The following is a 12414-nucleotide window of genomic DNA, read 5'->3' as shown; positions in this document are numbered from 1 at the left end:
TCTTCTCCTGCTGAACTTAAGTAATCTCTCAGTAACTATGCAGTTGCACATGGATACGACTTGTATTATGAGAAAAATGACAAGGATAGGTTGCTTGTAAAGTGTTGTAAAGGAAAAAGACCACAATGCCCTTTTAGACTGTGGGCTTCCTGGATGAAAGATGAGCAAACATTTCAAATAAAGTCCCTCATAGAAGACCATAGTTGCTCAAGGACATTCAAACTTGGGTTAATTGTTACCTACAAGTGGATAGGGAAACAGTTTGTCACTGATATTTTGGAGTCCCCTAAAATGAGTCTGAGGAAGATGAAAGCTATGGTATCCAAGTTATTCAACATAAATGTTAGTGTTGGACAATGTAGGAATGCAAAAAAGATTTGCATTGTGTGAAATTGAGGGTGATTTGTAGGGGTGATCATGGTGCGGTTTGGTGCGGTTTTAAGGCCAAACCGAACCGCAAACCGCATGGTGCGGTTTTTGTATTCTTAAAACCGTTGGGTGCGGTTTTGCAATGGTTCGGTTTTCCGGTTTTTAAATGTGGTTTCGGTTTGTATCGGTGCGGTTTCGGTTTTAAACCGTGTTTAGAATTTGAAACAGTTTTTTATATTTTTTGGTGCGGTTTTTTAAAACTGTAAGAACTGAAAACCATATGCATGTAAGTTTTTATTGTGCTGTTTTTTTTTAAATCATTCATTTTCAACTCAAAACAAAAATACATAAAAAAAACTGTAAGTCGCTTAAAATATAACTTGTGACTACTCAAAACTAATTAATAATTGAAGGTTGGTTGATTTTGACATAATTTGTTACAAGCTTATTACATGTAATCAATTAGTACGTTTAGCTAACAATAGAACATTTCTTTTGCACCCCATATAGTCTTACAAAAACACAAAATAAACATATAATAAATATATTATCGTTTATAAGTATTTTAAATAGCATGTATATAATATACATTGATTGATTTATTACTATACACGCTTGCGGTGCGGTTCGGTTTTGGTGGACCGGTTTTTTGGATATAAACCACACCGAACCGTTGACCTTTGGCTTTTGCAAAAATTAAATCAGCACCATTGGTTTTTGCATCGGTTTCGGTTTTTCGGTTGCGGTTTATTGCGGTTTTGTCGGTTTTTCTTTAGTCGGTTCGGTTTTTGCTCACCCCTAGTGATTTGAAGGATCATTATTCCAAGTTATGGGATTATGGAGCTGAGATTAAAAGGGCCAACCCAGGATCTCATGTTGAAGTGTATGTGCAGCCCCAAAGTAATTCTACTGTGGTGTTTGAAAGGTTTTATGTGAGTTTTAAAGGAGTGGTTGATGGCTGGTTAGATGGGTGTAGGAAGGTTATTGGGATAGATGGATGTTTTCTGAAGGGCATATGTAAAGGTGAGCTCCTCTCAGCAGTAGGCAGGGATGGCAACAATAACATATACCCAATAGCCTGGGCAGTAGTAAATGTTGAGAACAAGAGTACATGGAAGTGGTTCTTGGACAATCTAATGGAAGACATAGATGAAGGGGGACATGGTAATGGAATCACATTGATGTCAGATGGACACAAGGTACATATATACACAAATTATCTTTTACAAAAATTGCCTTTTACACAAACTAACATTCCAAATCAATGCAGGGTATAATGGAGGCTGTGAAAGAAAGATGTCCAGAAGTTGAGCATAGGTTGTGTGCTAGGCACATCCTTGCTAACTTCCATAAAAAGTTTAAGGGTGAGTGCTACATTAAACCTTATTGGAGGGCTGTAAAGGCAACTACAATTCAAAAATTTGAACTTGCAATGGAAGAGATCAAAAGCTTTGATGTAGGGGCATATGATTATCTCATTAAAAGGGACCCCAACTGTTGGTCAAGGGCTTTTTTTAAGGTGGGAATGGGATGTGATGCAATGGAAAATGGTGTTTCTGAGAGCTTCAATGCTGCTATTGAAGAAGCTAGAAAGAAGCCATTGATCACTATGTTGGAGGACATAAGGGTATTTGTGATGGAGAGATTGTACATGCAGAAAGGGAAAGGATTGGGCTGGAATTTAGCAATCTGTCCAAATATCAGAAGGAAGCTTGGTGAATTAAAGAAGTTGAGAAGGTTAGTTGTTACAAACACTTTTACTTACTTTTTGTACATGCAATTGATAACTAACTTTTTGTATTGACAGATTCTAGGCACCATATGTTAGTGGATACAAACAGTTTGAAGTTGTGCAATGTAATGAAAGGTATGGTGTTGACTTGGAGAAGAGAGAATGTGGATGCAGAGGTTGGCAATTGACATGAATTCCTTGTGTACATGCCATATGTGCCATATCTTCTTTGAATCTTGATTCAGAGGAATATGTTGCAGAGTGGTTTACTAAATCTGCATTTCTTAGGGCCTATGAGTACACCATACATCCCCTGAATGATAGTTCCTTGTGGCCCCACATGCCTGATGTTCGCCAGATACTACCTCCAATTAGGAGGAGGTTACCTGGTAGGCCATGTGTGAAAAGAAAAAGAGACCAAGCAGAAAATGAACTTAGTGGGAATACAAGGCATATTATAAGCAGGGCAGGTGTTCAACACAGATGCACAATTGGTAATGAAACTGGACACAACAAAGCTACATGTCCAATGAGGGGTCCTTCTGAAGCAGGTCCAAGTAAAGCAAGAAAGAAGATTAATGCAAAAAATTGTCCTTCACAAGCAGATCCAAGCACTCCAGCTCCAAGTGCTCCAACACATGTCAATCAAGATCCTTTGACTGAAGAGCATTTCCCTGTAAATCAAGAGCTTGTCATTCAAGAGCATGTCCCTGTGAATCAAGAGCCTGTCATTCAAGAGAATGTCCCTGTGAATAAAGAGCATGTGAATGAAGATCCTGTGAATCAAGTTCCTGTGAATGAAGTACCTATCAACCAATATCATGTGAATCCAATACCTGTTAACCAAGTGCCTGTGAATCTTGGTGTTAGAGTGCCTAAGAGCCTTGGTGTTAGAGCAAGGAAGCCTTCAGAGAGAATCAACAAGATACAAATCAGGAAGCAGGTTTTTCGAAAGGATGGCAAAGGAGTGACTGAGGACAACCCAGTTACTTTAGAGTGATTAGGGTTACTTGTTTTCTTTTGCTTTGGAAGTATGTAATAGTACACTATGTATGGTGAATTTCTTTTGTTAATTGGGCCAACTTTTGATGTAATTAACAATACTGCCCTTGCTTGTAACCTGTCAACTTTTGATGGCCTTTAAGTAATGGAATCGGATATGGTATCCTATGTCAATTGTGTTTTGTCTTTTTCAATCTTTATTGGTATTAATGCATTAGTTTATTAAGAAGGTTATAATGGGAATCATATGTCAATTGTCTACTGGGAATCATATTTGTTTCTATCAATGTCCTTGTCTTTTGGTTGTTGAAATTGCAGACAAATTCAATTATCATTGTCCTTGTCTTTTGGTTGTTGAAATTGCAGCCAAATTCAATGTAAATTACAATCAAATGTGTACCATGTAACACTTCATTCAATATGCAAACTCCATTCAATACATTCAATACAAACCATTCAATACATTACATATAAACCATTCAATCCCTACATTCAAACTACCACAATTCAATACATTATACCAAACTCTATTCAACTGTTTTCAGATAATATTACAACTGATTGCTACCCTATAACTATGTGCTTTATTCTTTAGCTCTTGAACTTCTTTCTTCAAACATGCAACATCCTCTTTAACTGCTTCAAGTTCTTGTTCTAAATCTGGATTCCCAGTCACAGGTTCATCAATCCATTCCCAATACTTACACTTCTTACTTGGTTTCTTCGAAATCAAATATAAAGATGGTAAGAAGCTCAAAATCTTTATTTATTAGAAGGAAAATCAAAAGTACAGAGGGAAATCAAGATCGACATACCAGAGAATTGGGGCAAACTTTGAACTTTTTGTTAGGGTTGTCTTTAGTCTTGGATGTGCATATTCGAACTGGGAGTCGACAATCACAAAGCACCTCTTTCTTTGCAATGGATCCAGATGAACTGGGAGTCGACATCTTCTTCTTCGATTTTGGGTATGGGTTCGAAATGTTTTTTGATTCAAGTTAGGGCTAGGCATCGTATTATAATCAATGGAACTCAGAGATGATCCACGTAGGAGTGTTTACTTTTAATGAGTGTCCACATAGGCAGCCATGTCAGCAAATATGACATCAACCGGTAATAAGGACTTAATCTATACACAACAACAAGTTCAAGGGTAAAATGTGGACAAAAAAAAGTCAGGGATTAAATGTGTACAAAACCAATAATATGTTACCCTTTTAAGTCATTATCCCTTTATTTTATCATGGTAACATAATCTAATACAGGGCCTTTACCCGGTTCCCGAGTTTATCAAAAGAAAAAAAAAAGAGTAAAGAAAAGAAAAAAAAAGAAAGAGAAATAAAGGAAAAACATTTTTTTTTGTGTTCCCTTGGAGAGAAGTGGAAGAAAAATGAATCATTTTGTTCTTTCTTTCCAAATCTTTCCAAATCGGAAGGAAAATTAGGAGGGAAAGTGATCATTCATTTCCCTCCACTTCCTCCCTTTAATGAAACTCGGGAACACCAATTTCTTTTATTTTCTCTCGTTACGGTGAACTCGGGAACGAGAATTACTGAAACTAGGTGTGATACCCGTATCTTATACGGGTTTGATAAAACAAAAAATTAAATATAAAAGTTTAAACAAAAATTTATTTAAATTTGAAATTTTAGATTTGAAATTTAAAATCTAAAATGAAACATATTAAATACTATATGAGTAATATTGTAATTTATTGGTTATTTTTAATTAAGACAATTATTAATTGAGGTGTAAATATGACGTGTTAGTTAAGAAAATATAAAAAAAATGAGAAAAATGACAAATGGAAAAAACATTTAATCAAAAATACCAAAAAATGATATGTGTCCAAATTAATGAGAGGGTGACATGTGACAAAATTATTTTCATTTATTAGGGAGGATTAGACGAGTTATTTAACTTACGGTTAATTGCATAGAAGATATTACATATATATATATATTTTTGAATTTGAACAGTTTTATTTTGTTTACAATTAAGATATTAAGTTTTTAAAAATAGTAAATTTAGCACTATATTTTTCAATTTGTTTCAATGTTTGCGTGTAGGTCTTTAATGACGTGGTGCTGACATGAGATGATGAAATAATTTTTTTGATGACGTCACGTTATGGGTGTCAAAATTGAAAAATTAAATAAAATTGAAGCCATGTAAATCTTCTACTATTATCTATTGTCCATACCTTTACTCGATTTTTCATACGAGTGATCTTTTTCAAAGATAACATACCATCATTTATTTATTCCATAATAAAGTGACGTTTCATCTAAATGAGTGTTTTTTTTTCCTATTGTGAAACATCGGTTTCTTCGTTAGATGGTCTACAGTCTAGTTGTCATAATGAAGAGCACATTTTTCTTGTTTCATGCATAAATTTTATAGGAAGTTCTTCAACCATATGAGTTCACAAAGGTGTATTTTTGGCCTTTACATCCTTCATACTGAACTTATATAACACTTTCCTAATGAACTCTTCATGGGAATGTTTAGAGTAGCTCTTGCTCAATAACACTATCATTATGCTCATGCCAAGTAGTTTTATATTTTGCTAAGTGCATTATCGATTAGTTTAGTTATGTTTATTGCAGATTGTCATTAATTAGTAAACAAGTTAAATAGATTGAACACCATATGTTCAAATCACTTTATTCAAAAAAAGTTAAATTATAGCTTTAATACGTACATATACTTTTGTTAGCATATTTAATACATTAGTCATTAAGTATTTGACAAAAAAATATGTCAAATATTTTATAACATGGTCGACCTATTATGACTCGTGATTTATCTTTACCAAACTCATTTCATCTTCACCACCTAGCAGAATTCTGCTCTTAGCCATTACACAAAAGAAGCAAATTAGATTTTCAACCAGTGCAAATTGCTACTTTGTTTTCATCCATGCATGTTTGTGTCGGCAATAATTAAGTATGTGAAAATTTTATAAGTGAGTTATCGAGTTGAAGCATAGACATGACATAACTTGCTCTGATCTCCCCATATTAGTGGTGAAACACCCATGAATGCCGTTTACCAATTACCAATCTTTTTTGTACTTTGTTATAGAATATAGATTGTATTTATACGAAGTGGAGAAATAAGTCCACCAAAGTACAATGTTATGACCACAAGAATAACTTTGAAGTGACCTCTTATTCATCAACAATGGCAATTATAACTTGGCATCATGAATTGCTAAGATACAACGTAACAACTATCATGATCAACCAAAAGCCACTACACAAGCCTCAAGCCAAATCAACATCAACAACTTTGGAGGTCTTAACACCAACACGTGTAGTGTTGCTCTGTTCTTCGATTCCCAACCACTTGCGTATGTATTCAAATACAGTTTCATCTCTTAATAGTGTCCTATGAGCACAAGGAATTCCCACCCTTTCTATTGCTGGAAATCCATCTGCCTGTTCATATAAACCATAGTTCAGTTGATGACACAAATCACAATCTTTTGGTTGCATTTGTTAAATGTCAGGCAAATACACACATTACATATGACATAAGGTAGGAATAGTACCATTGCTGACTCAGCGGGAACTGTTGCATCTCCATCCACATAAGAGTATTCAGGCTGCAAAAGGTAAAAAGAAAATGAGCATTCATGTTAAAAATTTAGATAAAAATGTTCCAGGAGAAAGAAGGTGAAGGCCAGACTTGAACATGAGACCTCACTTACGGATTCTTACCTTTTAACTGCTGGTGCAAGCATGTAGGGGCAAGTACACAACATATGTCAGATGGTTGATTGAAGGATTTGGACTACTTACCAATGAGTGGCATATCTCAGATGGATCATTAATTGGATCAGTTTCCGAACCATAACTGCAAAATAGTATTCATTTGAGCACAAAAAAGTTATCAATCACAAAGCACAGTATACATCATAATCATGGATCTAGTAGTTTTATAGTGTGATAAAAGGAATGGAGCGTAGTGCTAAAAAATTACAAGTCCAATACAAAAAAGGGTTTAAATGCTTGTTTATGTAGTGGAGTTTCACCTTTTTCCCAATTTATACAACAAAAGTGTTTTTTTAGACACAAGCACATTTCATTCTATATAAGTTGAAAATATATAACAACTCAAGTGTAACCTGCTTTTTAACCGGTTAAAACGTGATTGCATGACCTGTGCCAGTTGCCCAAACTTTCAAAAGTGAAGCATTGTCACATAAATTCTTTAAAAAAAGGGCAAATGTCAGGAAAACTTAACCTGTATATTATAGGCATTTTATTGAAAAACCCCTATATTAAATTCTCTGACTGTTTTATATCTCCCATTATTTGAAACCGTCTAATTGCATTTTCTTAAGGGAATTTTCAATACGATGTCTATAATAAGTTGTGCATTCCAAAACATTTAATATACGGTTTTTTCCGTATGGATTAAAAAAATGGGAATTTAAATTTAAATGGTCAAGAATTTAATATGGGTTAATTTTTCCCAGTAAGATGCCTGTAATAGGCTGTGCTTTTCTTATTATTATTTTTTTTAAAAAAAAAGGAAACATTGTAGGGTAAAAAAAAGAAACATTGTTGCTTAGGTAAACGTTTAACGACTTCATAACCTACCAAACATCGAAAGGGGTATCCAATGATGTTCCATAAATGTTATAAAAATCAATCCCTTCGGGGAGCTGCACACTGTTTAGCATCTTGCGTGTAGTGGCTGCCCATTTGTAGATGGACAAATTGAATGGCAAAGGTATTGTCTTCTTGTTGTACTCTATCTGTCATAGTTGAATAACTGAAGTTTAGATTAATCACTCACATGACATGCATGCAAAAGTCATATGTTGACTCGTTTTTGGGACATATATAAATTACCTCATTGTCCTTCAATGCTTCTTCAAACAGCCCCACACAACCAAATGGGTCATAAGTTTCCAGTCTGGCTGAATCTTGTCCATTTTCTGAACGGTTTCTCCAAACCACAATTTCAGGTTGTTTTTTCCATTGAAACTCAGGATTAGGAAGCATTTCATATATTGATGGGCATTCCACCAACTGAAAACACAAAAGGAGAGAACTGAATCGCCTTCATTTTTTTAAGCTAATTTTTTGTTTCAATTGTAATGATACTTTAACAACAGATGAATGTCATAAAACATTACTAGTTGATGCATTGACCACCTAGACACAAAGAAGTAGCTTTCAAGTCCCTCAACAAACTGTAACCCGGTTAAGAGAGAATCATTGATGTATCCGGGTGCACCTTGGAAAGGGGTTGCAATACTTATCCACTTATTCACATACTTGGAAAATACCTATATATATATAGCAAGTGGATCACATGTCATGGGATATATTAATTCATCACATATCATATATGTCTAATGAACAAGTAATTAATTAATAAACATGTCATTAATTGGGTTTATTTTCATACATCAGAATGGAGTGATATGAAACATGATACTAGCAACCCACCCATGGAGTGTGATATAAGGTTGACTTTTCTACCCCCTGAAGCTTTATATGCAGTCTCTAGCTTTTCCTTAAGACCATCCATTGCCTGGTCAGTTCTGCCAACAATACATGACACTCGGTCACTGCCATGCTTGTTGTTTTATTTTGAATTTTTTGAAACGTTCAGTTACTACTACTAAAAGGTAAAATTATATATGTACGTACCTATTACTTTGGCGGAAGTCATATCCATATCCAAACAATGTGGTTCCTTTCTTGTATCCACACTTAATAAGCATATCAATCATGTCATGAAAGTAGTATACGTCCGTCACTTGTAAACATTTTATCAACTGAAAAGCCAAAATATACGAGAATTTATATTACTATACAAGGCAGTACTTATTCTTGTATGCATTTGATAAAAGAAAGAATGAATAAGATTAAAAAACAAGTTCTCTTCTTTATCATGCTACTAGACTTAAGTACCAATGAGGGATCCAAAATATCGATAGCATAAAGCCCATAATCATCTTGCGGAACCACAATATCAGAACGATCATCCAATGCTTCCGTGTAGCCTGAAAATCCAAGACGAACAGAATTTCCAAACTTAATATTTACAAATTTCATCGCTATATCTTGATTAGCATAACTAATTTTATTTGACCAATACAGCCATATATGCATCTGTTGTTATGAAATAAGTAACAATTCACCTGCGAGCTATCTATCCATCCCCCATAACATATAAAGAACCCATAAACAATCCATTAAGACGCAAATGTACCACCATGCAATTAACAGACAAAGATACCATCTTGATAGTATAGCTTATGAAACGTTTGACAAATTAAGGCCATTATATATATTACAGTATATAATAAAAAAAGATTTTATCGAGAAAGAGAATGAACCAGTGTCGGGATTATAGAGGGACCAGGCTCTCTTTCGGAACTCCATATCAGCAAGAAGGATACGGACCCAAATACGGGTCGTGAGCCCGAAGCAGCTCTTTAGCTTCGAATTAAGAATAGTCCCGCCTATGCCACTCACCAGAAGTATCGGGTCAAAATCAGCCACATCGTCACCGGAGCTCTGATTACCGAAGCACCACCGTTTTCCACCCACCATTTCTTAATTCTTCCTCCTCCTCCTTCTCGAAGTGTACCACGTTCCGTGAATAGTTGGAGTTTCTAGAGAAGTAGTAATTTAGATTATTTATTATATACAGTTGATCAAGAAAAGAAAGGAAAGTCGGAAATTGTAGCCGGAAGATTTGCGATAAGTATTATAATTTAATCCTAATATAATATTCGGTTTTAATATTCTTCTGGATTCATCGATATACGTCTTCTTCACCCTCCTTTTATACTTTCCCCATACTGAAAACTCATACTATATCTTAAAATTAAACGTATTTGCTACATTTTTACCGTTTTCCATCTTTTTCGTTTAAATGTAAAAATTAATAGTATACTCTTACTTTATTCAATTCCTTATCATACTCTGTTTCTTTCTTTAAATTTTAAAACACTCACAAAATAAAGAAAACATAACCTTTTTTTATTTTTATTTTTATTATTTTTTTTATTTTTTATCGTCCATCTATCGCATCCATTTTTTATAGCGATTAAATTGTTATAATCGTTCAACACGTTTATGCTTTTCAATCATATTTCTTAATAATCAAAGGTAACTTTAAATGTCTCAGAATTTGGTTTTCTTTCAAATGAAAGATTCATACTCAAAGCAATGTGTGAATACTTTATTTTTTGGGAGAATTTTCTATATGCCCTTTCTAAACAGCTAAATATCGTATTTGCCCGGCCTAAACTTCAAATATCGTATTTACCCTTCCTAATGTTTTTTAATATCATATATAACCAAATCTATTTTTTTGGTAATTTTTATTGATTTATAATTGTTTTTCATAATATTAAATCATTATAATTAAAATACAATTTGAATGGACAATATTGCCCCTGCTTGCTAACGCCTGACAAATAAGGTTTTCTCCCCATATCACGATCGAACCTTCCCTGCCTATACTTCCGATCGTTGCTTACAATCGATCGATGTTTCCCCTGTTGTCCGCGCGCACACACACATCAGGTAAATAATATGTGATTCCATTCCCTTTCCTCAATTTCGATTATATTGTTGTTTGATTTGTTCAACAAGAACTCAAAAAGACTAACATATTCTAAACCTGATTGAAAGCTCTTAGGTACAGTATGCTGAAAATCCTTAATTACCAGCTACAAAGATTCCCCCAAAAATCAATCAGATGCTCAACCTGTCAAGTAATTAATTTTCTTCAATCAAGGATACATTAATTTTAAAAACCATTTTAAGTGATTGATATAAAATAAGATGAACTTCAATTCATCAGAAACTGATACTACGTATCATATACTATACCTGATCGGGGTTAATTTCAAATGAATGAGCTTCTTTTTCTTCAGCTGCAGCTGCCAACTGTGCTTCTGTTAGCAGTTCCTGATGTCTACCTTCAACTTCACCTACTAATCTACAAACAGCAAACCCATCGCCACCCTGAAGGTGAGAATATACAGAATGATCAAGATCAATCCCTCATATAAAACAACATAAAAAGAGGAACAATAATAATAATAATAATAATAATAATAATAATAATAATAATAATAATAATAATAATAATAATAATAATAACTGCAACCTGTTTTGAAATCTTTGCTCGAGATATGACTTCAATCCTACAAATTTGGTGAATGGTGAGCCTGCGTAGTTTATTTCCAAGGGGTAATTTAGTCACGTGAGTGTGTGTGACACGGGGGAAGCAGCGATCGGAAGTATTAGACAGCAACAACCTCAATCGTGATTAACTTCAAACATATGATGCGTGAACGTGATGCAATAACAGGTGAAGACAGCTACGATTGGAACTACAACAGGTTTACCTGATGTGTGTGTGTGCGCGCGCGACAACAAATGAATGATCGGAAGCAAAGATCGGAAGTATAGGCAGGGAAGGTTCGATCGTGATATGGGGAGAAAACCTTATCTGTTAGGCGTTAGCAAGCAGGGGCAATATTGTCCATTCAAATTGTATTTTAGTTATAATGATTTAATATTATGAAAAACAATTATAAATCAATAAAAATTACCAAAAAAATAGATTTGGGTATATATGATAATAAAAAACATTAGGAAGGGTAAATACGATATTTGAAGTTTAGGCCGGACAAATACGATATTTAGCTTTTTAGGAAGGGCATATACGAAATTCTCCCTTATTTTTTTTATATGTATAAATGTTAATACAACTTTATTTCTATTATTGTTAACTTAATATAAAATCGTCATAATAAATAAAGAACTTTTTGACACTTGTCAATTTCTTATGCATTTGGACACATATAATTTTGTGGTTAATTCTTATAAATTAATTTTCACTTGTCATTTTGTGGTAGTTTTTGATTTTCTTAATTATCTAATTTTTAGGTTATAGAAAATAATTAATGTGTCGTTAATTTGTTTCCTTATATTTTCAAATTTTAATATTTTCTTTCAATATATTTAATTCAAAACTGACATGTTTCTTTTAAAGTTCATTGTCATTTTAGACAAAATGGTCTATATAAAAAAAATAGTCAAACTTTGTTGTTTTTTATTGAGAAACTAAAAAAAATGTTATATGATCAAAATATAATTATTTTTCTGTAGTTTGTTTTATTAATATAAATTGAATTATTTATTTATTCATCATTTTGTTTGTATATATATTTTGAAAGTTTATTTTAAAAAATACTTAATGTTTACACTTTAATATTTAATGTTTTCTTTAAAAAAATATTTAAAATTTATATCTTCATATAT

General features: G+C 33.5%; 2 protein-coding genes across 4 annotated transcripts; one reads left to right on the top strand and one right to left on the bottom strand.

Moving 5' to 3' along the window:
* Positions 1-772: 772 nt before the first annotated feature.
* Positions 773-3254, top strand: LOC145133570 (uncharacterized). Of its 2 annotated transcripts, none has more exons than XM_079068501.1 (3): positions 773-1568; positions 1640-2106; positions 2177-3254. In XM_079068501.1, exon 3 carries the CDS (start codon positions 2442-2444, stop codon positions 3099-3101), a length of 660 nt encoding a protein of 219 aa, XP_078924627.1. In that variant the 5' UTR covers positions 773-1568; positions 1640-2106; positions 2177-2441; the 3' UTR covers positions 3102-3254. Both variants share the same exon structure in this region, with proteins under 2 accessions (XP_078924627.1, XP_078924628.1).
* Positions 3255-6258: 3004 nt separating this feature from the next.
* LOC145132254 (phospholipase A(1) LCAT3-like) lies at positions 6259-9834 on the bottom strand. 2 transcript variants are annotated; one of them, XM_079066970.1, is made up of 10 exons: positions 9468-9831; positions 9040-9131; positions 8776-8903; positions 8531-8666; positions 8256-8408; positions 7969-8148; positions 7714-7871; positions 6910-6964; positions 6660-6713; positions 6259-6546 (listed from the first exon to the last, which is right to left on the bottom strand). In XM_079066970.1, the coding sequence occupies exons 1-10, from the start codon at positions 9682-9684 to the stop codon at positions 6373-6375; spliced, it is 1347 nt and encodes a 448-aa protein (XP_078923096.1). In that variant the 5' UTR covers positions 9685-9831; the 3' UTR covers positions 6259-6372. The 2 variants fall into 2 exon arrangements, 1 of the variants encoding a protein (XP_078923096.1); XR_013717960.1 differs by having other exon boundaries at positions 6492-6546; positions 6829-6964; positions 9468-9834.
* Between the last annotated feature and the right edge of the window lie 2580 nt (positions 9835-12414).

This window comes from Lactuca virosa, chromosome 8, assembly GCF_052849685.1.
Source record: "Lactuca virosa cultivar CGN04683 chromosome 8, Lactuca_virosa_CGN04683_v6, whole genome shotgun sequence".
In the NCBI taxonomy this organism is placed as follows: domain Eukaryota; kingdom Viridiplantae; phylum Streptophyta; class Magnoliopsida; order Asterales; family Asteraceae; genus Lactuca; species Lactuca virosa.
Note: the sequence above shows the minus strand (reverse complement) of the source record. Positions and strands in the feature narration are given on the sequence as shown.

What these genes read in the sequence shown, in the direction of transcription:
- LOC145133570 (XM_079068501.1), top strand. Translation starts at nt 2,442, where the DNA reads ATGCCTGATGTTCGCCAGATACTACCTCCAATTAGGAGGAGGTTACCT.
- LOC145132254 (XM_079066970.1), bottom strand. Translation starts at nt 9,684, where the DNA reads ATGGTGGGTGGAAAACGGTGGTGCTTCGGTAATCAGAGCTCCGGTGAC. An exon ending in CCTCTATAATCCCGACACTG is followed by an intron (nt 9,132 to 9,467) that starts GTTCATTCTCTT and finishes TTGGATTTTCAG; the next exon opens with GCTACACGGAAGCATTGGAT. An exon ending in GATACCCCTTTCGATGTTTG is followed by an intron (nt 6,965 to 7,713) that starts GTAGGTTATGAA and finishes ACTATTTTGCAG; the next exon opens with TTATGGTTCGGAAACTGATC.